The 27,267-nt window shown below is 36.6% G+C and overlaps 1 protein-coding gene across 1 annotated transcript; it reads left to right on the top strand.

The window, feature by feature from the left end:
- Positions 1-27,267, top strand: LOC5570641 (Na(+)/H(+) exchange regulatory cofactor NHE-RF1). The gene is made up of 7 exons (XM_021853474.1): positions 1-374; positions 12,023-12,091; positions 13,436-14,070; positions 14,137-14,369; positions 15,579-15,747; positions 26,772-26,937; positions 27,006-27,267. Exons 1-7 carry the CDS (start codon positions 174-176, stop codon positions 27,120-27,122), a joined length of 1,590 nt encoding a protein of 529 aa, XP_021709166.1. The 5' UTR covers positions 1-173; the 3' UTR covers positions 27,123-27,267.

Genomic DNA, 27,267 nt, shown 5'->3' with positions numbered 1-27,267 from the left:
TTTAGTCATTACTGAGGTGCGCGTTCGAGCGGTTTGAACAGCATATTACGTTCCGCGATCGAAGTCGTTTTATTTAGCTCAATCGATTGCGTAGCTAGTGGCGGAAATAAACAAGTGCTCGTGGTGTCAAATCGAAGAAGGACTCGCTCCTTCTAATTTTGCAGTGAAGAAAAATGGTGGAAACAGCAGTAGTTAAATCAAGTTCAATGTCAAAACTGAACGGTAACGGAAATGTAGTTACGGGTGCCACAGATACCATCGCGACAGCAGATGACCATTACAACCCTTCTGTGAGAATTTTGCACATCCCGAAGCAGACAAATGGGTCATGTGGGTTCCATTTATCGCGAAGCAAATGGGACCCGTACCCTTGGGTTAGTATCGGGGATAATTATTCATTCTTGATCTCACACAACGAATATTCCAGTTTTATGAATTACTTAAGATGTGTTTTTTATTGTGATTTGATGGATTTATTCTTTAAATTTGTTTGATGGCTACAGATAGGGTAACAGAAGCGTAAAATGCGAAAAAAAATCCTTGATGGAAATGCTATGTGAGCTTATAGAAAAGAAAACTATTCAAGCGCTCTCCTTTATCAAATCCTTTGAATAGGCATTTAAAAATGTTTTTTTAACATCACTTCAATGTTTTAACTCACTTAATAATGATAGGGGAAACTCAAAGTAAATCAAATATAAACCGAGGTCAAAATACAAAATGTGAATTAGGTAGTGATTTTTGATGATACCATAAATGGAAACGAATCCAAGTCATCTTGCATCCAGGGCATCCAAAAACCGAAAAAAAACGTGCGAATTGGAATGTAAGGTGTACCTAACGCGTTCAACAACGTGTGGGCGTGACGCAATGTGAATTTGTAATGAAATATTGTGATGCTTTGCATCAAACGGTATAAATGTCTAAAATAAAAAAAAAATAATTCAAAAAAACGCTTAAGCATCAATTGGTTACTGAACAACGGGGTAGCAAGGCGATATTTGTCGAGACCACTAGTTTTTAGTAAAAATATTCACGGTTTTGAAAATGTGACCAAAGCTGTAGGAGAAATCAGTTCCAAACAAATCGTAGGTGCTAATCTATGAAATGAAGTATTGGATCTATTTATTAAAATTATACAGCTCAACAATTATTGTTTTTCATGCATAACAACGTCTCCTGAATTCCTAGAGATACTAATATAAATAAGAGATCAATTTGTTCCCGGTTTACAGTATTGGTATTAAGGTTGCAAATAGAAAATTACATAAAGATTTATTATGAATGCACCTATTATTTTCTATATAATCGGAAATGACTTTTCGGTGTCGGGGTAACATTGATAACGAGTAGGTAAACACATAATAATCCATTACCAAATTACTGTTTGACATCTTTGCAGACGCATTTCTCGCCAACTCGAACAAAAAAAGTATGTTAAAAAGAGATGAGAAATGACATAGTTTTATTACTGTTTTACTTGGGCCTAGGTACTGCTTAAGAGAATTAATAGCTCCAAAACCATTTCAAAATAAAATAATTATTCCTTTTTTCAAAAATATTTCTAATGTGGTCGCACGAATTTTGGAAATATTATTGAAAAAACCCATTTTCAAATAATTAAGTTTTCATCTAGATATTCCTACCAATTTAACCAAATTTCGAGATAAGTCATTTTTTATGATATTCAGTGACTTGAGAAATAAACCCCTTAACTTATACATTGTAAGTTTACTTCCAGAACAAGCCATAAGTATATATAAATATATTGCGGCATAAATTGAAAGAAACTTTGTAACATAGAAAAGGTAGAAATGATAATCCTTTGACTTTCCACTTATTATAAAATGAGTCCTTTTTAATAAATATTCTCAAAATTCGAAACCTAAATAGAATTTTCAAAAGTTTTATCTGTGTAATGATCTTAATTAACCTTAGTAAGGACCTTGGGTCTATTTCGACCCATTTCAAAACTCAAATCAATGTAACTTTTGATTGAAATAACCAAGCAATTTGAAACTTTCTGACAATTATTTTTTGTGGGAAATTTTGTTTTAGCGGAAACAAAAGTTTTTAATGATCCCTAGGGGAGCTTCCATAAAAAAAATTACAAATTGTGACCAGAGTTGCTCGCTGTCACTATCAATGCTTAAAATTTGCTGATTTGTACAGGCCGACTGCGATACAACTCGGATCATTTTATATCACATCAACATCATGCTGTCTACTCCATCACCAGTGCATTGATGGCGATAGACTATGGATATCACTGATGGGTTAAGTTTAACTTTAAATTAAGCAGATAAAATGGCAATTAATCAGTACGATATTTTTAACAGTGTTGCAGATAGATTGAAACTATGTATTGATCACTGAAAAACATCAATAGCATGGATAATTACCACGTGATCACTCATTCTGCAGTGATTATGATCTAGAGTGCGATGTCGCATCACTGCGGTTGGTTGTCAAATCAATGTGATATTGATAGCTCGCAAGTGATATTGATAATTTTAGACCATCAGGCATCAGCTGATATGATTGATATTAAGCAACTCAATTTGTGACTTAGGGTCGTTTTCGATCCGAAAATTCAAACAGCTCGCAAGAATCAGTGTGTTGACCGAATTTAGTTCTGTTGGGCTTAAATGAAGGACACACATGTCTACTTTCAGAAATCCTCCCGGAGATCCGGATTTGGTCACTGTGGCCACCGGGAACCTGCTACATCTGAAAAAAATTCCTTTAGGGACCGCTACTTTGAGACCTGCAGTTTCGTAACTAAACAAATAATCTGAACCGTACTCATATTGTTGAATAAGTATTCACGTGGACTGTGAATAGAGATTCTCAAATCACTTAGTTATTCATACCCGGTTCTGGAAACCCGGAACATCCGAAAAGTAGCGCAGGTAACAATTTGATGCTGTTTAAACGCTTTCTCAACTTATCGAATTCAGCCTTTGTTTGAACAAAAGCTGAGCATAGCGCTTACAACTGTTTGTTCAGTCCTAAGCATCTGATTTTGGCGATTTCAGCCTGAAGCTTATTTGTAGCAATTTGGTAGGCTGAATAAAAGCTTATCAAATGCTTATACGGAATATACTTGAATGTAGCTGATTCTATTTTTAGACACGAAGCAACAATGGGCAGCTCAAGAACCGCTTATTCAGCTTTAATTCAATAATAAATCAAAAGATGTTTAAAATAATTACAAATTCGTAACTTCCACGACGTTAATGGAGCTAATGATTTTATACACGGTAAATATATATATATCTACACTGAAATTCAAATGTACTCATTAATAATTTTGAATAGTTGGGATTTGAACTGGGGTTCATTGATTTATAGCCGATCTCCTTAGTATCTGCTCCACCTGAGGTTGAATGGAAATTAGTAAATGAAAGAGCATAAGTTATTATCTTATACTTTTTGATTTGAGGTTGCATTAAGGCTGAAGAAGTGATACTAACACTAAGCGAACACACTAAGATTAACTGTCATGAGTTTGTTTTGATTAGTGTTTCTGTAATATCATATGCAGAAAAACAACGATTATACAATTATACTAGGCGATTTTAATTATCTTATCACAAATTAGTGTTTAATTGATGTAATTATTATCTATTTGAATGAGTGTAAACTTGAAAATCGTTCATCGTTTCCAAACTTCAATTCATCGGAATCGCGTGGAGTGTATATATTTTATTGTTAAGTGTGTTTTAATAAAAGAATTAGTGGAATCAATCATAATAGAAGCATGTACCGGAGAATCATAGGCTGGAATGCGTTCCAATCAGGTTTTGGAGTTTTCGGAATATTCGCATCATAATATTTATATTCCTAACTTAATTTATGGAAACTGAATAAAACTTGTTTTAAATTAATATCAACAGTCTGAAGGTCAACACTTTTATGTACGTTTCGATAGCTGAAGTATTTAGTTGAATTTCCTATGTGGTGATTTATTTATGGTGATACATTGTTTTGATAATGGTTGATTGCACTTTTACAACCCGTAAAAGTGACTATAATTGAACTAGAAGAGTCACAGGTATTCAAAATCATGAAGGATGAGCCGTCGCATGCCTAGTTTTGGTACAAAAACAGAAATGTCCCACAATACGGGCATCTCCGGTGGTCATTTCTGGGTTATTTCGGTGGCCCAGAACAATCAAAGTGGCCATTTATCTATAATTGAACTAGAAGAGTCACAGGTATTGAAAATCATGAAGAATGAGCCGTCGCATGCCTGGTTTTGGTACAAAAACTGAAATGTCCCACAATACGGGTATCTCCGGTGACTATTCCTGGGTTGTTTCGGTGGGCCAGAAGAACCAAAGTGGTCATTCATCAATAATTGAACTAGCAGAGTCACAGGGATTCAAAATCATGAAGATTGAGCCATCGCATGCCTACTTTTGGTGCTAAAACTTTGTGGTCCCATATTACGGGCCTCCCGGTGGCCATTCCGGTGCTCCAAAAGGACCAGAAAAACCATTCATTTATTCTTTTGGCAAAATATATCCAAACATAAAAAATCGTAAAGAATTGGATACAATTCATTTGGTTTAGGGGTTCAAATCTAAGTAATTTCATCGAATTGTCCAGGTTGGCCACCTCCCGGGACTCCAGGAACCGGTACCACATGGACCATACTGGACCGAATTTTTCAGGGAATGTGCGCCGGTAATTGGTTCCTTATTACAGAAAAAAATATGCCAAAATATCCATCAACCGAATAGTACCGATGTGAATTACATATACAGAACTGCGATAGAAACTTACTTTTCGGATGTTCCGGGTTTCCGGAACCAGGTATGAATAACTAAGTGATTTGAGAATCTCTATTCACAGTCCACGTGAATAATATTCAACAATAGATTAGAAAGATGGAGTCTTTGATAAAACTTTTGTGTATTTCACGTGCGATCGATAATCGATGTACTCTTCCCGCACCATCCCATAAGCCCATGACCCCAGCGCCGTATGCGGCAGATGAAGGAGAAGAAGTGGCGAGAGTGACGAACGAAGAGCTGACAGAAGTCGTGAAATCATTTGCGTCAAACAAGGCACCGGGACCCGATGGTATCCCGAATGTTGCCTTAAAGCGGCAGTGAACGCGAATCCAGACATGTTCAGAACCACGATGCAGCGCTGCATTGATCAAGGAATCTTCCCGGGTGTATGAAAGCGACAGAAATTGGTGTGACTACCAAAGGCGGAGAAAACACCAGGTGACCCGTCAGCGTATAGACCTATCTGTCTACTAGATAAGACGGGCAAGTTTTTGGAGAGGTTGATTCTCAACAGACTAGTGCCGTATACGGAGAGTGCGTACGGCCTGTCCAACAACCAGTTTGGATTCAGAAAAGGTAAATCTACGCTGGACGCCATCCAGTCGATCGTTCAGACAGCTGAGGTGGCAATCGAGCATAAAGGGAGCGGCATCCGTTACTGCGCGGTTGTCACTATGGATGTGAAGAATGCGTTCAACAGCGCAAGCTGGGAAGCAATAGCACACGCGCTTCACCGCCTCAAGGTACCGGTTCAGTTGTGTAAGCTTCTAGAAAGCTATTTTTATGGTAGGATTCTACTGTATGACACAGAGGAAAGGCAGAAAAGCGTTCGAATTACCGCGGGAGTACCTCAAGGTTCAATCCTAGGCCCGCTGTTATGGAATGCGATGTACGATGACGTACTGAGGCTGCCCCTTCTGACGGGTGTTAAGATTGTTGGCTTCACCGACGATATCACCCTAGTGGTCTATGGTGAATCGAAGGAGGACGTGGAGTTGACAGCAGCGCACTCTATTTCCATAGTTGAGTAATGGATGAAGTCTAGGAAACTAGGACTGGCTCGTCACAAGACTGAGGTGGTAGTGGTCAACAAGCGCAAGTCCGAGCAACGGCCGCTTATCTCGGTAGGTGATTGCACCATAGAGTCCAAGCGATCCCTTAGGCATCTTGGGGTAATGATCGATGACAAGTTCAGCTTCGCTAGCCACGTTGAATATGCCTGTAAAAGGGCATCTACGGCTATAGCGGCGCTTTCGAGGATGATGTCTAACAGCTCTGCTGTAATTGTCAGCAAATGCAAGCTACTGGCAGGCGTGGTGCTGTCCATACTAAGGTATGAAGGACCAATCTGGCCAAAAGCGCTTGGAACGAGCAGAAACCTAAAGCGATTGGAAAGCACGTACAGGATAATGTGCTTAAGAGTAGCAAGTGCGTACCGGACGGTATCTAGAGAGAAGGTATCGACCGTGATTGTTTTTAATATTATTTGTTATGGCTATATCGGTCATGCGACTCAAAGGAAAAGGGAGTCTATAGAAGATTTTTTACAAATGATGAAATGCATAGGTGGATAGGCGTCGCAAGGGAGCGACAAGATTGAAATTAATTAGGTGGTGAAAATTGAGCAAGCCATAGGGGAACCAGTAAAGCATCGAAGCGTCCTGTATTTTGCCTAGCTTCTCTATCCACCTATGCATTTCATCATTTGTAAAAAATCTTCTATAGACTCCCTTTTCCTTTGAGTCGCATGACCGATATAGCCATAACAAATAATATTAAAAAGGTATCTAGAGAGGCCGTGTGCATCATAGCCGGGATAACGCCCATCGGGCTCATCATCAGGGAGGATGTTCAATGCTTCAACCAAAGGGGTACCAGAGGAGTTCGCGACACGTGTAAAAAGGAAACGCTTAGAAGCTGGCAGCAGGAATGGGATAACTCCACTAAGGGTAGATGGACCCATCGGCTAATACCAAATGTGTCAGATCGGTATGGTAGAAACCATGGGGAAGTGAACCTCCACCTGACGCAGTTTTTGTCAGGACATGGTTGCTATAGACAGTACCTGCATAGGTTTTGGCACTCAGAATCTTCTGCGTGCCCCAATTGTGCTGGTGTGGAGGAAACAGCGGAGCATGTCGTGTTCGATTGCTCCCGTTTCATTGTTGTGAGAGGTCGCATGCTCACTACATGCGGAGGGGACACGTCCCCCGACAATATTATAGAGAGAATGTGTGCGGATGCCGAGTGCTGGAATGCAGTAACTACGGCTGTCACTCACATTATGTTAGAATTGCAGCGCCTATGGCGCGCCGGCCAAGAGTTGGCTGAAGAGGATTAGCCCTGCCGATGCTGGTCCTTTGTAACATTGTTTAAGTCGGCTAGGAGAAGCAGTTTGCCTTGGCTACTTCTGCTTCACGTATTGTGCTATATGCACAGGCCCCTCCCCGAAGAAATACCGTAAGGTGGTTCCGGGGAGAGAAGGGTCTGGGGCCAAGGGTAATGTCGATGCACTGTTCACCACTTGAGCAATTCTGAAAAAATTGCTCAAGCACAGTGCATAGGCTGGTTTTAGCGGGTCGTCGTTGGTGCGTCATCCCCGCATTCCCTGAGTTACCTTCTCAGGGGACCTGTTTGCAGATGTCCCCCTTGTAAAAAACAAAAAAAAGCTTCATATAAACAAATTCAGTGGATAAACCCTTTTTTGTAGGGGAACATGGTCCAATTCGGACCTAGTAACAGTTTTTTGGCCATATCTTTTCAACATGATGGACGGCATGAAAAGTTTTATGTTGACTTAGAAGCCTGGTTTAGCGCGCGCACTTTTCTCTCAGAGAGATTTGTGATATCTCCTACCAGGACATGAGTAGACATGTTTCAACAATATTCTTCAAAAGGTCTGAATTGGACCAACCCTGTTTCAATTCGGACCCCCCATGTTCTAATTCGGACCATCCTATATTTTATCGCTTTTTCTATGGTAGCTATGAAATATAATTCCGATTTGTTTGGTATCAAAGCTTGTTGAACTTTTTCTATAACCACAAGCATAATAACCTAGCTTAATGCGTTAAACTAACTTAATGCGTCAGTTCGAGTCAGAATTAGCTCAAGTAAAATGTAAATTTCATTAAAAAAAAGTATGTGTGAAATCAGAAAATGGTTCTAAATTGAATACAGTGAACTTTCGCTAACTCGATTATATTGAGATGTTGAGATAAAGGACACATTTTTTTAAAATTTTGAAGCTTTTGGTAATTTTGACAAAATACATTGGAAAATCCAAATTTTGCTTAGAATATAGAAAAAATTCAACATATTGAATCATGGCATGGAAATATCGGTTTAAAAAGGTGAACTTGTTCGGTAAACTGAAAAAGAAAGCATAGAGTCCCGGGACATCAAGTTGGAGATGATCGAAATACATTTTTGGGTCAAAGTACGCCATATTAAAGTTATTATAAAATGAAGACAATCTTCAAATTTGCACGTTAAAAACACAACATTCAAATTTTCAACACAAAACAAATATCGAGTAAGGGAAAGTTGATTGTATTGTTCTCAGCACTCGTAAACGTTTTTTTTTTTGTATTGTTTTGTCAAACAAATTTGGAAAGCTGTATCCAAAATAGGCAAAAAAAATATTAATGGACATGCTTTTTAAGTAGCTGGTTTACTGATACAATTTTTTTTGGGTGGTCTACCGTATTTCTTAGATTTTTTCTAAGATTTTTCATTGACCGCAACAGGAACAAAAGCACCATCCATCAATATTACAAATTCTGTGATTTTCTGCCATGTCAAAAGACTTTCACGGGGTTGAGCTTATAAAATAGACTGACTGCTCGTTGAAAATCGAGAGGTCCGTATTGGATCACATCAAAAGGTCCAGATTGGACCAACACATATTTTGAGATTTTTAAACTAGTTGAACACAAACAATGCATTGACATATGAAAACCACATGATTAGATGAAAGCTTAGGCTTGGGGGATTTGATTATAAAATAACAAAGAAAGATTGGAGATTTACTGTCAATTACAGAAGCTTGTAAATAATGTTAACCGATAGCACACTAAAGCACTTCAAAACAACAAACCAATATAAGAACCAAACGAATCAACTGAAAGGCGTCAAATTTATTGTGTTAGATCCTAGCCAGCCGGTGGGTAGAAAAACAATACGCACGATCTTTACAGTAGTGCCAGTAATGAGAAATGCTTGATGGTCCGAATTAGAACAGGGTCCGAATTGGACTAGCTTCCCCTAATCTTGATCTTCAAGAAGTTTAGTGGCATATTTTAAAGTGAGTGGCTCTATAGGCTTTGAATATTATATGGAAATTTCGATAACAAAATGGTCCCAATATATAAAATTGATTTTCGCTTTGAGATGTTCTGCTTCAACTGGGTTGTCGAAAAAGTGACAAACTTCTTAAAATTTCACCAGTAAATGATCGTATAATTTTCATGAATTTTTAATAGTTAAATTAAAAGCTTCAAAGGTAATCGAGTCCATTAAAAGTAGCTCTGTCATGAAGCATCATCGCAATAATACTTTTTACTTTTGCATTCGTTTGGCTTAACTGATTAAGGTGAAGATGCATCGTTGCTAAACCTCGAATTTTCAAGAGCACATATCTAGAAAACCTGACAACCGTTAGCACAAACGTAATAAAAGCTAGCCGCATTATCAAAAAGACCCCGTTTCATATTTTGAAATTTTAAGTTTGGTACAATTTTAATTAAGGATCAGGAAAATATAATACATTAGGTATATACAGTGCCGGATTTGGGCTTCGGGGGGCGAGGTCAGATCTCAGCACGGTTTGGAATTCCACAAACCAACCTATTGAATTTGAGTTTTGAACGAGATGGTCGGTCCAAAGATATGAGGGGCCCCAATGCAAAGCGGGATGTCAGCTATATACATTGCAAATTCAAATGTTTCCAAGTATTTGAATGGGAAAAATATAACAATTCGTAGAAGACTGACTCGTTTTTTGGCTTCTATATATTTTGTATGGAGTGAAAAATTGCTGAAAATCTACAAATCCGATTTTTTTTAAAGCTCCTTTTGATTCTATTTGGTACAAGTTTCCAATTTGTCTCCGATACCAACGCCATGAAACGATAATCAAACTATTAATTTTAAACTACAAAAGTCAATGAGTTGAATACACTTAAAATGAATTTCGGCTCTTAAAGCGTTTAACGTTTTTGAGCGTCAAATAAACGAACTAGTAGAAATGAAAGTTTGTCTCCGGTTGAAAGCATTTACTGTACTGGCAAGAATAAAGTACACAAAGACTGATTAACATACAAAATGGTCAAGTTTAAAGACCTCCGCTTCTAGCAAACCGATTGACCTGAAATTTCAAATTCGATCTGTGAATAAATCATCAAATTATATGTAAAAGCGTCTAAGCTCTCAAAATTTGCCCATTTACCTAAAAATGTCAAAATTTTGATACTAAGATATTTTGAAACCAAACGGTTTACGATAAGTATAATCTTCTACAAAGTTTTGCATTTTATCCAAGTCAAAAAAAATCGCTGAAGCATGCCTACTTCTAAATATTTACATATCAAGAATATTCCAATTTAAGTCTGTTGGCATTTTTTTCAAAATAGTATTCATTTCAATATCTTCCAAATTCATGAATAGAATTCGATCAATTTCCCATGAATCAAATTTCAAGTTATTTATGAGATTTTATTCAAATTTCAGGTCAATCGGTTCGTTAGAAGTTGTCATACAGTTCCCTAAACTTTAACATTGTATGAATATCGGCCTTTATGTACTTTTTTTTCTTGCCTGTACTGTATGTTCTATGGATTATATTCAAAGCCATTACTGAAGCAAAGCTTAGCTTAAACTAAATTTAAAGAAAACTTCATCAGCTATGGCATTTAAACTAGAATAAATATTCAAAAATATTGACTACCGCGTCACAAAAGAATTTTCATTGCACTTAAAGTTTTTGATAGAGTTGCAAATATGTTAAAATTTGAAAGTTCTGATAGGAACCCAATAAACTCTTTGAATTGAACAGTGCTTTACAGGTTTAGCAGTATTTTTTGAGATCATGCAAAAACGTTGAGCACATTTTTAATTCCAATAATTAGTGAAGAATTTTGAAGATTTTAGCTTAACATTCATGTTTTCTTGTAATATTTTGAAGCATACTCAATACCATACTGTGAGATTCAGAAATTAAGTTAGAAGAAAAACAAATTACTTAAGTATTGGAAAGTAGACTTGAACGTTTGAATTATATGTTCAAATGTCTTGAGAGAAAATATTGAAAGGTAATTCAAAATGTTTTTGTTCTCAATTTTGGTTCCTCGGGGGCCCCTTTAATCGGGGGGCCCGGGGCATTTGCCCCCTTGGCACCCCCCAAATCCGGGCCTGGGTATGTATATGTTAAAATGATAAATTATTGAAAAATTGAAAAATCAATAGTGGTACTTTTGTCCCGACCATTGTACCATGCTGCTGATTAAACGTGCCGCTACCAGGTCACATCGAATATGTTCAAAAATCAATGTAATAAAAACACCCTCGGCTGTAATTAGTTTGAATAACAACGAGAATAATCATAAGAGTACCAATAATTGAGTTTCCACAATCAACATTGTGCAAAGCCAACGGAGTCTGTGGATGATCAGTCGAATGCTGCTAAAACGGTTAGCCTACGATGACGAGTCTACTGGGCGGCCTTGACCATGACGATCACCGGGTTATTGTTCCTTTGGGGCTATTCGAGAGTGCAAAATACGCGAGACAAAACAAGCTCACTTGTTATTTGGGTCTGTTTAATAGCATAGACCTTTCCGCACCTACGAAGCACGGCATGTTCGCTTTTATTAGTAAACATGTTTCTGTTGAAGTAAGTGAGCATGTTTTTAAAAATAAATCGTACCAACTTTGGAATGTAACAGTAGATATTGCAGATCATGTGACTCAATATGTGGAAAGAAAGATCAAATTATTTTTCTAGTACAAATCATGGCAAAAAAATATGAATAAAATTAGCCTTATCTCACGTCGCCTATGTCGTATGTTTCCAGTGTGTTGCTGGTGAATTGACACTTCGCGTTAATTATTCAAAACGATAGTTTTAAAACAAATATTCGCTACGCTTCATGCATTGCATTTATATTTTTAAGTCGAAACTCACTTTTCCTTTCTTGTTTCTCCTTTCAATGTCACAATAGGTCAGTCGGGTGGATGAAGAATCGCCGGCAGAAGTGACCGGATTGAAGGCCGGCGACTGCGTGCTAGAGGTAAGATGAAATGATCTGATAGCTACCGTAAAACGGTGAATCTTTGATTTTTGATTATGCGAATCACTTTGATAGTGCAGCTCACGTACCAAACTCGATGTAACAACTGAATTTAAATACATCTGTTAATTCCTTCTGGAGTTACTTACGTCCAAACTGCGATAAAGCTTAGTTCTTAGCTTAGTGTTCATACACGCTCAAAAATGCGTTCTGGAAAACGTGAACTGTCAAAAATACACCGTGAACTACCATGAACGGTCTCGTATACATGATCTAGTTCACGGTGTATTTTTGCTTGTTGACGAATTCACGGATACGAGAACGGATTCTTTTCTGTGTATGATCACATTTATCTGTTTGCCAATTGCAATGTTCATATATTGGAAAAAGTATAAAGATGTCGAGGATATTAAATAAAAATAAAAAATTAATTTTCCACGAGACGAATCGAGATTCGAATCCACGACCCTCAGCATGATCTTGTCGAATAGCAGTGCGTGTACCGCTGTGGCAGTTTGTGCCGCATTATCGTAAATCAAATTCATGAGTAAATATTATGAGTAGGTATCACAGAAAGGCCTAAGTTAGCAGAGTGGTTAGAGTCCGTGGCTACATAGCTGAAGGAGTCTGGGTTCGATTCCCGGTCGGTTCAGGATCTTTTCGTAAAGGAAATTTCCTTGACTTCCCTAGGCATCGAATATAATCGTGCTTGCCACACGATATATGAATTCGAAAATCGAAACTTTAGCAAAGAAAGGTCTCAGTTAATACCGGTGGAAGTGCTATAAGAACATGAAGCTGAGAAGCAGACTCAGTGAGGACGTAATGCCATATATGTAGAACAAGCTGCACTCTTAAAAATCACTCCCGACGTTATTCACATTATGACTGAATGACACATGATCTAAGTGATGAAATGACGTAAAAATGGGATCTGAAAGATGTATTGAAAGAAAGCTTTAATATTACATGATGAAGGACATAAAATCGTTGCCGCTATGATTGACATTTCCCAAGTCAGACACCACAGTATTTAAAATGTGACACACATTCACGTCATTTGGCTCGCTTCTTTTATGTGCATCCAAAAGACGTAAAATCGCATAATTTTTTCGGAGTGTGTGGTGATCACGTGGACCATGCAATTATGGACAGTCCTTATGTTAAATTTAAACTTAGACAGCATGAATTCGATCAACGATTTTCAGTTTATATTTATTTGCCCAATATAGTTGCGGTATATTTTGATGTTAATTTCCTTCAAAAATTCGCATAACATTAATATGTAACCTGTGTCAGGGTTGGGTGTCAACAAACTAACCTAATTTTTCTTCTCGTTTTTAGGTTAATAATGAAGATGTTCTCGGAATGCGGATCTCTGAAGTTGCGAACATGGTGCGCTCGAAGACCGACATCGTCACACTTTTGCTCTGGAGTACCGGTATGGAACCCAGCTGTAATACAGAGTCGCTTTGCTGCGGCCCAATGCCCATCAATCTTGAACGATTATCAGCCAGTATGCAAACCATTGTGGCTGCCCTTGAGTGTCCCGTTTGTTTTGACACGATTCCTCCACCGGTGTTCCAGTGTCAAAATGGGCATCTTGTTTGCTCACGATGTCGAGCCCGGTCAGAACGATGTGCCATCTGCAGAGAGAAATACACTCTCGGAAGATCCCTGTTGGCTGAACAAGTTTACCAATCTATAACTGAAGCATTCAATTTAACAGAAGGAAATGACGGAAAGCTGAGAGAGCGGCTGTTTGGAGCTAAATGTATTAGAAAGCCCCCTTTTCGTAGCGAAGGAAGTCTCCCCGAAGGAAAACAAATACACTCTCATACACATAAATTCCTAGCCAAGATCATGGGAAAATCATCTTCAGTAGATAACCTGAGCAAAAAGCAGCACACTAATCCCAGTGGGGAATTGAACGGTTTGAAAGGCAAATCCCTTTCCTTATCGTCCAGTGAAATTTTCAAGTAAATATAATGTTGAATAATTTCCCCCTGTTCATGGCTAATAAATTCAAAATATTGTTCTTCCAGGCGCGATAACACAATCTCTGTCCCTCGGTGTACATCGGCAAATCGGTTGGCACCGGAACTGACTGGATCCTGCAATAGTTTGAACACACGGCGAGCTACCTCATCGTTGTCATGCAATGTTTCGGCGGAAAGCCTGAGTAGCATACCGGAAAATGGTATTCAAATCACAGTCCCTACTCAGCAGGCAACCTTTTGTTGTCCCTGTGGCGAGTATTGCAACGATAAGATAAACGGTAAGGATAGGCAGCGGTAATTCAATGAATGGAAATGGGGCCGTACATAAATTGTTGGTAGCCTATAGGCTAGGCCAGTCGTTCTGTGCAGTATGAGGTATGAGAATTAAAGAAGTAATGTTTGTTCAAAGACTTTGGATCAGTTGGTTGAGTTCAAAGAATCTGGTTTCGGAAGTAGTGTGTTTAAAAATTCGATTCATTGAATTTCCGAATGTCACGCATTCAGTCATTGTCAACACAATCTCGCTTACACGGTGTACTGTGAGGCAGTTTTCGCTAGTTTTTTTTCGCAATAGTAACACATAGCGAAAATAAAATTTTGATATCATGTCGATTGTGACTGAATATCACTTGTTCGTTATCATAAGTTGCTTTGAGGTGTAAAAAGTGGGGCAATAGTTCGAACCATATATTTTCTCACGGATAAATTTGAAAATTGCTCAAAATGATGAATAAATTGTAAATCATGTCTAACAAAGGAGAGATACTTTATTCCATATGGGGTGTGATGCCTGTAAAATAATCTTTTCTTGATTCACTTTCGAGCAGTTCTTAACTTGCTCAAGTTGTTCCTTCCTTTAAATGATTTTTATTTTGCCCTGTTTACTTTTTATTCTAATGTTCAACAGCTCCCCACCAAAATTTGGAATGCTGAATTTCAACACTTTCTTAAAAATGGCATATTTTTCAACATGGAGATTAAAATTTCAAAATGTCTTTGCTAGTTGTTTAATTTTATTGTTTCCTTAATGTAACAGTTGAAAACTAAACAAAAAAGGTTGAATTGTGTCCATGTAACGTGACGTTACTAACGTACAGAAAACTAAACCTGTTCCATATCCCCTAGTTAAACCAAGTACTTGATTTTTAACTCGTACTAAAATTTTTATGAAATTTATTGTATCGACTGGTCACACCATTACGTGTAACATAAGACTTCATTTGTTATTAAATTCTAAATTGCATCTAACATAAGTATTTTCTTCTCAACAGTTTTCATGTAGCAAGAAAGTATTGAAAATGCTTAGTTAATGTCGTTTGTACTCATAAAGAAAACCCTACTCGAATTTATTGCAAACGTATGTCCGTTATCCTATTATTAGTATCCCGGAAGCTCTCCTATACCATCGGTCAAACGGTGCTCGCCAACAATAACCATCACTTCTGCTTGCGCCTGCCTAAATGCACTAATGCCCATCTGATTTGCAGCTTCCGCTCTGGACCATCATGTAACCGACCACCATCGTACGCCAATCATCTCGTTCGGAACAGCATCGGCCGAGATTTCACTTCCGCCGAGGACACCTGTTGACAACGCCTGCCTGGTGTTGATTCTCGGTGGTCATAAATTTTGGCTGAAATTAATCTCGGACTCGAGGTAAGCATCATAAATTAGTGCGGTTGGGAGCGAAACCAGATGAATACGTCGTTTCTTCTAATACACAGTGGACATAGACGGAACCGTAATCGGACTTATTTGGAAGCCACCGAATAAGAATCTTTAAATGATGCATTTCCAATGGATACAAGTTCTATAAATCGATTGGTGCAAATTTTATTCTGTACATACCTCAGGAAGTGTTACATTTTTCGCTTTTTGACTAATTTAGTTGTTTTGCGCATTATATCATATAAAATACCTTTTTTATGACCAACTCGCCGTAACATCGTGTGGCAGGTACGATGATACTCTATGTCCAGGGAAGTCAAGGAAATTTCCATTACGAAAAGATCCTGGACCGACCGGGAATTGAACCCAGACACTAGCGTTGGGCAAATTTGTCCAGAACATCGATGTTACTGAATCGATTCACATTTGAACTGCCGAATCGATTCACCGATTAAATCGAATCATTTGAATCGATGTTTTTGAATCGATTCGAATCGGATGAAAATTGACATTTATGAAACATTGAATGAGACCAAATGCATTAGCATTCAATTTCGACATCTTTCAATCAAAACAGTTTCGAAAATCAATCGAACAGATTTACTACTTCAAGATAAGTTCAAAAGATGGTTTCTTTTCCACAAACTCATTAAGAGATATTTAACGATTTCAACAAATTGAATCGAATCAAAAAATCGAATGAAGAGTATCAATTCATCCGATTTTAGGTGCTCCAAACATCGATTCAAAAAATCGATTAATCCGAAAGCAAACATCGATTTTCGGAACATCGATTCAAAATCGCCCAACGCTACCAGACACCTTCAGCATGGCTAAGGAAGGCTCCTTCGGAATACTATCACGAAATTAATTTTCCGATTAGCTTGGCAAGTTATCTAGAAAATCTTCTTTAACTTCCTCAAGATCCTTGTTCTTTGAGGGTGACTTTAAAACATATCAAAATTTATTGAAGTGTACTCAAGGATTTATTCAAAAAATCCTCACGGTTTGAAAAAAATAACAATATTTTTGGCGTTTCCCTGGAGATATTTCTGGAAGAATTCCGAAAAAAAAACTTTCAAGACTTACTTGACAAAATCTCACAGGAGGAATTTCCTGCAAAAATTTTTGGAAGGAATCTCAAGATCAATTGCTGAAGGTATGTTTAATATCAAAGTAGTTTTCACCAAATTGTTTTTCCTTTTTCCAAAAAAAAAATCATTTTCATTTGACCATAACTTCATGAGTATTTATCGATTCCAAATCTTTACTAGTTTTGATTTTAGAAAAAAAATGATACTGCACAATTTTTCATAAATTTGATTTGGAAAAAATAGATGCAAACCAAGACAAGACGTTTCAGGTCAAAGTGCGAAAACGAAACCAATTGCCTGTCAAAAAAGACTACTTCTCATTGGTCATTATGGCAAAGGCCTTCTCTAACATCGTTGAGTTGCATTGCAAGAGGGCAATTTGTTGCTAACCTGGCCGTGTTTCTAGTTCACATTTGGTCAAATGACGTTTGGTCGAACGACATTTGGTCGAACGACATTTGGTCGAAAGTACATTTGGTCGAATGAACGTTTGGCGAATGACTTTAAAACATAATTTTGTACGAATTATTGTTTGGCTCAATAGATATATTTTGCACAATGAATGGTTTTAAGTTTATTTTGGGCCAACATACTTTTTCATCAGAAGTCAATGACGAATCTATCTATATTTATACCTATGGTTTAAAGCGTGGTTTGCATGAATGTTTCTTACAAAATATTATTCTCATTAGCAAAAAATTCTCTTTAATATCTTCGTTGCTCAGTTACTGTAATATTAAACATTGTTGAATTTATTATTCTTTCAAAATGGCATCGTTCTTTTTATATATTTGTTGATCTTTATCATATTACAACTTCAAGTGTAAGTGCTCGGAAGCTTTACTACGTAGCAAGTTTCACAGCGTACGACCGTAGGTAGGAATATGGAATGCGGGGACCAGACCTAATGCGGTTGAGCATGGTCACGTTGTATTGTATGCTTATGCACTTTTATACCAAGAAGAGGACGAGTTTTTATGACCATATTTAAGGAAACGCTTTTGACGGAGTCCATCAGAAGTTTCGCCTACAGGGTACGTTTCCTACTCATGGTGAATTATTGTTATGATGGTTACTTCCAACTGATTCACATTCCTGCGGCAAACATGAGGGTTTGATAGCGGAGTTGATGACTTCTATCGATAATTCGTTTATTACTAATTAAATCGAAAATAATCAAACAAGATAATTATGTTTATCCCATGTATCACGTTAGGTGAGACGAGTCGACTTAAAAAGTCACTTGCTCCTATTTGAGATCAGCTCGTCGCGATTCATCTGACTCGCAGAATAAACCTTATTGAGAAAAATGACATCAAGTAACGTCAACAACCTCAGAGGTCAATGGATTTTGTGGAGAGTCTGGATGATCTACTAGAATCCCAAAATATCGCTCGTTGCTTATTAAAACCTTGAAGTTGATTCAATAAATTCCAATAAATCAATGCAGATTTTTTGCACTCTATCATGTTGTTCTTGCATCTGCTACCTCTAGTGATCAGAGCTGGGAAAAATTTTGACATTCACATTACAGTAGCCAAACAAAGGGGCCCATATAGCCGTAGCGGTAAACGCGCAGCTATTCAGCATGACCAAGCTGAGGGTGGTGGGTTCGAATCCCACCGGTCGAGGATCTTTTCGGATTGGAAATTTTTTTGACTTCCCAGGGTATAGAGTATCTTCGTACTTGCCACACGATAATACACATGCAAAAATGGTCATTGGCATAGTAAGCTCTCAGTTAATAACTGTGGAAGTGCTCAAAAGAACACTAAGTTGAGAAGCAGGCTCTGTCGCAGTAGGGAAGTAACGCCAGAAAGAAGAAGTAGCCAAGCAAAGCCAATTACAGTCAGCTAAGCCAGTGAAATTCACGCCTACCGTGGTGGATCAATACCCGGACGCTTAAGTTGACACAAATGTTCAAATTCTAATATGGGTGAGTTATTCTAGAAAATACTTATTGTATTGTTGTTTTAAACAATTTTCAAATCATTGTCTCCATGCAAGTGAAGTACTTTTCTGTAAAAACCACGATTAGTTTGAATTTCATTAAAATATTAGAGCATGTCTTGTCTATAAATCCGGTTACCAGATGCGAACGTTGTCTTTAAATCCGGACACTTTTGAATCGAAATCCGGACATGTGTGCTATAGCATACTATATTTGTTGATTTTATTGAAAATATGATCCACTCACATTAAAATATAAATAATCAATACACTTGATGGTCGTGGAAGCCCTACACCATAAAAAAGAATAGTACATTTGTATTATTAGTGGTTTGATTGCCTGATCATGTGGCTTGATTTGCAGTTGATGCGGCTCGAACTGTTATTATGAAACATTAATACCGTAAAATGGGGTGAAGTTGACCACTTTCGAGCGATTTTGTTCTATAACTCTTAGTAGAATTCATGTATTATTATCCAAATATTTTTAAAACATGTACTGGTTGGATATCTATCGAATTATATAAACGAAATTTTGACGAAATGTTCACTTAATTATAAAAACATTTATTTTAAATCAAAAAGTGAAGTTTTTGATTCCGGGGTGAAGTTGATCAATTATTGCGATAAGTTTCCTGAGATAAAGAGATATGATATTCACTAAATTTGGGGTCACTTATTCTGGAACAAGTCCCAAAAATCTTACAACTGAGTGATTCCAAGCAACAGCACCAAAATTTGGTAAATTTTTTAATTCATTTTTTTTCTATTGAGCTGAAACTTTGCACAGTTTTCCAGTTCCATCTAAATCGTCATTTTCCGATATCAAATCTTCAAGTTGAGTCACGACTAACTTTTCAAAAGGGTGTATGTGAAAATGGTTCAAAAATATTCAAAAAGCTGCACAGCAAAAACGGTTCGTTCGATTGTTAGACAACTAAAGAAACAAAGTTAGACAACTAAATAAAGATTCCAAAAAAAATACACACAGTAAAAAAAAAAATTTTTTTGCATTAAAAAACATAATTTTTGACACAAAAACTCAAATATCTCAAAACCCTATCGGAATACCAACGTAATTTTTTGAGGGAAAACGGTCCATTATATTAGCTATCTACCATAAAAATTTGGTGATGGTAAACCAATAAACAAAAAAGTTATGACATTTCAAACATGTCACAATTTTCACATTTAGTAGAAAAAAATAATTTTTTTTTCGGTGTAAATTATTACGGGAACCGCAGTTTGTTGCTGATTTTATTGTTAAGGGCCTTGCGTGAATTAAACAAGTCGTTTTCATGTATTCATTAGTATTATGTATATTATATGTATAAATATTATGTACATGTATAAATATTATATGTATATGTATATATGTATAAATTTAAATGAATTAACAGATTACACGAAAATAAAATTTTTTTTTTCCAGGATATTTTTTTTTTAGAGTATGATCGATGAGTTTCTAAATGGTATATATAAACTTTAAAAGTTTTGGATTTGGGTATGCGTTATGAGATCATGAAAACATTTTATTAATACTTATTTATTTATTTATTGTTATTCAATTTTTTTACAATATCGAACACTTTTGCATCATTATCAGTACAGTTCGAGTATAGTTTTGCTTTAATTTTATTTTCTGACAATGGAATGAAACAGTGAAATTTTTGGGTTCCTTGGATCGTTTTCGCGTTATTATATTGCTCGCTGAGCTCTGATGCCGTTAATTCGTACTCTTCAGTAGTAGTAAAACAAAATGATAATTTTGTTAAATCTTCTTCTTTTCTGCGATTCGCCCAATCAAATAGTTCTTTTGCAGTTTTAATTGGATGCTCACGTTCTTTGGCTAAACTTGCTCTTGTGGCCATGCGCTTTATGGTTCCTCCAATAGCATCACAAGGACCTTTGCCATGTGACGTTGCAAAGAAATGCCATTCTGCATCAATTCCGTACTTTGATTTAAATTGACATAGGCTCGAAAAATTCTTACGGTTTTTGTACAGCGATGCTGCTCCATCAGACATGAAATATATCTTTCTGATTTCTTTATCCTTATCAACGCGTAAAAAGTTAATCATTTTGGCAATGAACAAATTTACAGATACTGAGTCGTGTCTTAAATCTTCGGAAATTACAATAAAACTAAAATGTTCAATTTGCGTACTTCCATTGAAATAAATAACGAATGGATGAATTGTAGCTTGTTGTACGTTCCAATGATGGGACTGCACTTCATCTTGCAATACAAAGCTATAGTTTTCAGAAAAATCACAAATGACTAAAAATTCACCATCTTGTAATGTATTTTTCGTATTTTTTAAAAAGCGGGATTGCTCTGTTTTAATAAAGTCGTGAGGAATTAAACTTTCTAATTTCAAGCAAAAAAATGACACAAACTCATCTACAGGTTTTACAATAGTTTCTAGGTCACACCTATCCGTGGTCACCCATTGCTCAAATGATAACTGATCAATATAATTTTCTTCAAACTCAGCGAATAAAGTATTTTCCAATGATGAAGAATCTGGACAATCCGAACAAGATCGTAGATAGCAATTTGATGTTGTATTTTCACACAAAAGACTACCAGTTAACATTTTAATATCCTTTGATAAATTGATTCTTTTCAAACTATGTAAGATTAGGTTAATATTTTCGTGTGTTGTGCACACGCAAACATTATGTGTTCCTGAATTGGATAGAAGCTTGCATTGCCTTGGACGAAGGCTTGCAAATGAGGAAAAACCTACCTTAATATTTTCGTTAATTTCCTTGAAGCGTGTATACGCTTCTTTCAAAGTAGTCATCATTAATCGTTTTTGGATTGCTTGACGCTTTCCATCTTTTTTTACAGATACATAATCTTTTTGGCCAGGCATAGCTCTACTTACTTCATCGTCTTCAAAATATTGAATTATTTTTTCGTTTGTCTCATCTGGTAATGAAGTACTCGACCTAGCATTTTTGGTTGCAAGACAGTTATTTTTGAATTGTTTTGCCTCTTTTGCTGTATTTCTATTGGTTTTGAACTCATCAATGGCATCTTGAATAGACCACGAGCTTGGCAGCATCGACAAAATCAATAATTTTTCTTTCCTTGTCGTGGCTAGATTCGAGAACCTTTACTTCATATTCATAATTACCTCATCGTAGTCTGTATTTTCCACATCCTCAGGTCCTAATTTGAAGAGGTTTCTTCGTACAGCTTCGTTGATTTCACGGTATTTTTTCTCGGGATAATTGACGTAACCCATCTTCGTCCATTTAATCGGAGTCACTTTTATTCCAGCTATCCCTTCGTTGAAGCGTTCGATGTTGACCTTCTGGATGCACTCATCTTCTGATTGATTTGTTGAAACAGATGTCGCTGATGGTACCGTGGCAAGACTATCTGCACTTGGTACTTCTGGTAACTCCTCAGTTGTTGTCGGTGCATCTAGTAATTCCTCAGTTGTTGTTGTTTTCGAACTTCCTGCAACCTGATCCACCGATGATGTACAGATTGCCCGTTTGTCAACGTTTAAACGGCAGGACGTACAAATGCGTAAATTTGTATTCAATGTAGACATTGGAGCATAACCAGCCGCTTTCAGTTTATCTATGGTGCTTTCGGTGAGATTTCGTAGCTCTTTCGAACACTTTTTTTTCTGCAAACGGCCTGCAACAGTTGAGAAAGCGACTACTCATGTTGCTCGTTAGATTTTAATAAACAAAATCACTTTTAAGTTTTTACTGACTAGTTTGGTGTCGTTTGCTTGACTGAAGAAAAATTTTACAATTAAATCTTTTATAACCATAGTGGTAGTATATTTTTAGCTTTTTCGTGAGTATGTTCATGGTATGTACCTATCATGTTTTTGATGTTGTTGAAGTTACTCGCTTTCTCCCAAATATGATTAACAAAGTCTATTCTCTACCAAGGCGGGTCTATACCCAGGTGTAATCAGATTTTAACTTTGTGGAGAAAACCAGCGCCGAGAAAACCGACCTGCTTTACGTATACTAGATCACCTGGGTATAGACCCGCCTTGTTCTCTACGAGGTAAACTTTTTGCAGGTAAACTAGTCGTATACCTGTATAGAAAACTTTTTTTGTAGCTTTTGTCTTCAATATTAGATTTCTTATAGGTTTCTTTTATCAAAAGGTTTCAACACTATTGAGAGAATTTTTCTTCAGTTACGTACAATAAAAAATATGACACTATCAAGACTTTAGATAACAACACTGGATCGCGTCTAACTTTCTAATAGATGCTATAATAGTTATGAATAATTAAATAAAATATCATGAAAACAACTTGTTAACCTCATGTGGTAAAAAAAAAAAAAAAAAATCACTAAGTGTCAAATTTGTGAAATATTTGAAATGTCATAACTTTTTTGTTTATTGGCTTACCATCACCAAATTTTTATGGTAGATAGCTAATATAATGGACCGTTTTCCCTCAAAAAATTACGTTGGTATTCCGATAGGGTTTTGAGATATTTGAGTTTTTGTGTCAAAAATTATGTTTTTTAATGCAAAAAAATTTATTTTTTTTACTGTGTGTATTTTTTTTGGAATCTTTATTTAGTTGTCTAACTTTGTTTCTTTAGTTGTCTAACAATCGAACGAACCGTTTTTGCTGTGCAGCTTTTTGAATATTTTTGAACCATTTTCACATACACCCTTTTGAAAAGTTAGTCGTGACTCAACTTGAAGATTTGATATCGGAAAATGACGATTTAGATGGAACTGAAAAACTGTGCAAAGTTTCAGATATTTTCGAAATGGTCGATCAGAATCGACTTGCATGCCTCCGTGGAATCCCTCAACTTGATGATATATCGGTTAATTTTGAATTTTAATGTTGGAAATTTCAGAACACACCACATTAAACGCCTAAAGGTATGCAATTTTCCTTGAAATTATCAACTCGCGCACAAAAAAATACATTTTCACTCAGAAAATGAATGTTTATCCACAATGCAAATTTACAACTGTATTAACAGAACATATCTGCAATGTAAGAAACAGTTTATTTAAATGGTGTCTTTATATAGCCTTGTCAATAGTCGATTGTTTGGAGAAGAACCCTTCAACAGTTCATCAAACATTTCATAAAAAATCTGTCATGTCAATCCGAACTTAGGAATATTAACAGCAGCCATCAGGTAATACGACGTCATAGAAATTGTGCAAATTGAAATCAAATCATAGCTCTATTGACAGTTTATACATGTGGGTACATGAATGATCAACTTCTCCCCACTGATCAACTACACCCCGAATTACGGTACTTTTTATTTCACCTTGAATTAAATTTTGATAACTCTCTAAGCTTCCCATAGTTATTTTTCAAGTTTTCTCCCATGTTTCTTGCATGAAGCTCACTTACGCCAGTTAAACTTTGGTCTTTTAGACGATGTCTGAATCTCAAAACACTGGCTCATAATCCCGGACAGACTCTTTACGCACCGTTTATTTTATTTATATGTTTCCAACTTTTTATACAACAGTGGTGTCTCCAAACTTTCAAAATATCCTTTTTACAATTTCTCATTGTAATAGGCTTTTTTTCATCACGCCAAGCTGTCATGAAACGGCCTACTTCCCTGTACTGAAGTTTGCAGTGCGGGAATAGTCATTACGCAACTGAAACCAGTGCTGTAATGATTCATTTCGCAACGCTTTCTCATTACGCAACTGTTTTGAGTTGCGTAATGAATCATACCATTTTTCAGACACATCAGAAAAAGATATGCAATGCATTCCGATATAATTTCTGATACCATCAAGTGGTCTTTTACGAAATTACAAAAAATGTTGTACGTAACTCGTTCCAGAACTCGATTTTTACAGCATTCGTCGTAATTATCCTACTCGGCAAGCCTCTTAATTTACGACTCGTGCTGTAAAAATCATTCTGCAACTTGTTCCGGTAACTACTATTCCTCAACACTTATGATTAAAACGTTCTAAGAAAATATAAATCACAAACTACCTCTTGAATCATACGATGTTCGCACGTACAACGATCGTTAAACTTGAGTTGGAGTTGTACAGCGATGAAATGAAGTTGAACACGAACAAATTATTTGTTTTAATTTCTATTAATTATTTGAAAACGATTACTAGATTAAAAATAAATGTAGAAAGATTAGCATTATTTATGATAATTGGAGTGAATAAAAACCAAACATATTTCACTTAATTTTAATTCTAATTTACTAATATAATCAGAGTGTCTGGATATTGGTAACGTCCGGATTTTGATTCACCACGGTATCGTTGCTGTAAGCAAATGGGCCTCTGCACTGTTTTGATCTTGTATGGGGTTTTGACGTTTACTGGCCTTGTTGTTTGCAAATTTCGTGAAAGAGTGAAAGGGTGAGGTACATTTTTGTGCAGAGCCCCATTGCCTTGAGAGTAGAAAACAACCCGTTGCTAAGGGCAACCCAGAATTACTGTAGAAAAATGTTCTATTTCCCACTGCATTTCCGGCGTTTTCAGCCTGTAATGACACTTAAGATATTCAGGAAAGCCACGTGATTTCCGCGAAATTCAAGCCTACTACTATTACCATTCTCAGCCCTACTTGTAATAGATTATACCATACATGCTTTCCGCTCTTTCAATCCCAATCACTGTGTATTGATGTCAAAATGTCACTCTGTAAATTAATCTGAAAAATCCCTATTCGATCAAATTTTCGACTAAATGTCGTTTGGACCAAATATCATTTGCTTCTTAAAGCAATTAAATTCTTTTCGACCAAATGTCCATTTGACGAAATGTTCGTTCGACCAAATGTACTTTCGACTAAATGTCATTCGACCAAATGTCATTCGAACAAATGTCATAGATTCCCTCTAAATGAAACGTGCAAGAAACAACCAAATTGTGAGCCTGGATATTTGAATTTGTTCACAAGATTTGCATAAAAGGGATACTGGTAGCTTTGGCTTATGTATCGTCAGGGTTATCGACTGGATTACAACTGAGCAGTCCTAATTGAGCTGTCACGTCCTGTCCTATGATGCTAAGAGCCTAAAACTTGGTTAGAAAACACTGAACGTCATATTTTATAACTTGAAAATTCATCTTTTGGCCCAAACTTTGATGTTTCACTTCTTATATGATTTCAATTCAGCACGCGAATTTTCAGTTATGACGACCGCTTGTCGAATTTAATTTTTTTTTATGTATGAAATTGAATTGTGAATTATTGATTTTTACTCTGACACGAATGCACCTGTTTGGTGCAAAGTGTCGTTAATAAAACAAACAAACAAACAGTTATGACGACTTCCAAAGAAACATGTCGCATCCTAATGACCACTTACTGGACTTGACGTTGTTCGAAGTAAGCAACATTAAGTGTATTTAGTGGATGGATGATTCCATTAAAACCATTAAAAAGCCAAATTTCTGGTAAAATGTGACAAAATGCGCCACTTCTTTGACTCAGTAGTGTATGACTCTATTCTAATGAAGTAGTATACGTATTTAAACCACGGAAATATTCCTTTTTAACCTTATAAATGGTGTGACGTATGGTATGATATTATGCACAAAATTTAGAGGAAAATGTTGGAAGTTTTCCACTTCCTGAGTTGTCCACAGCATGAAACCTGCACCAACATGGATTTTGAGACAGATTTTATTTGAACATAATCTCAGAATTATTATAACAAATCTAGAATGTCTGTCGGAATCCCACAATTTCTTCATAAACTCCGGAATTTCAAAGGAAATTTGAGAACTATTTTTTGAGCATTTTCCCATTGGAACTCCATTGCTACAGGATTCTACTTCAGCAGCTTCTAAATGGGCCGAAAAACGGGTCCGATTTGGTCCACTGTGCAACGGGATGCAACTGATAGTTGAGATGTGATTAGGCGTGTTTGATTTATGCGATAATTACATTCCCCGACGCATGTAATGTTCGCTTTCGATGCATATTCCGTCTACTTCTCTTACAGCTCCACTGGGGATATCTTCATTTCTGCACTGCTGCAAGGAAGCGAATCCGACTGTCAGGATTATGCACTGGAGGTGGTGATACGGAAAGCTGGACTGCATCAGATAATGGGAAAGGAGCTGATTTCACGCTCGGAAATCCACTCGATGCAAACTAAATCATGGAATGTGAGTATGAATTGTTGCATGTCGATTTTTATGTCTCACCTCAATGAATGCGCTCTGTTCATTTCCAGGATATCAGCAATACCAGGAGCGGAGTGTTTTACTCCAGCGATTGCATCAAATCAACGTTTGATGCGGAAACGGAAATTTTGCTGAAGGCAACCATTAAACGGCTGTCTGAACTTTAATTGATGGATATTTATTGGATTGAAACCTGTATATTAGCTGTAAATATAACATTTTGAATGGGAAACGGTTGATAATACAGATAGAAGTTATATATTTAAGTTCTTACTTTGAGAATTACTTTGAAATACACTCATCTTAATATTA

This window comes from Aedes aegypti, chromosome 1, assembly GCF_002204515.2.
Source record: "Aedes aegypti strain LVP_AGWG chromosome 1, AaegL5.0 Primary Assembly, whole genome shotgun sequence".
Taxonomy (NCBI): Eukaryota; Metazoa; Arthropoda; class Insecta; order Diptera; family Culicidae; genus Aedes; species Aedes aegypti.
The sequence above is the reverse complement of the archived record's forward strand: the minus strand, read 5'-3'. Positions and strand labels throughout refer to the sequence as shown.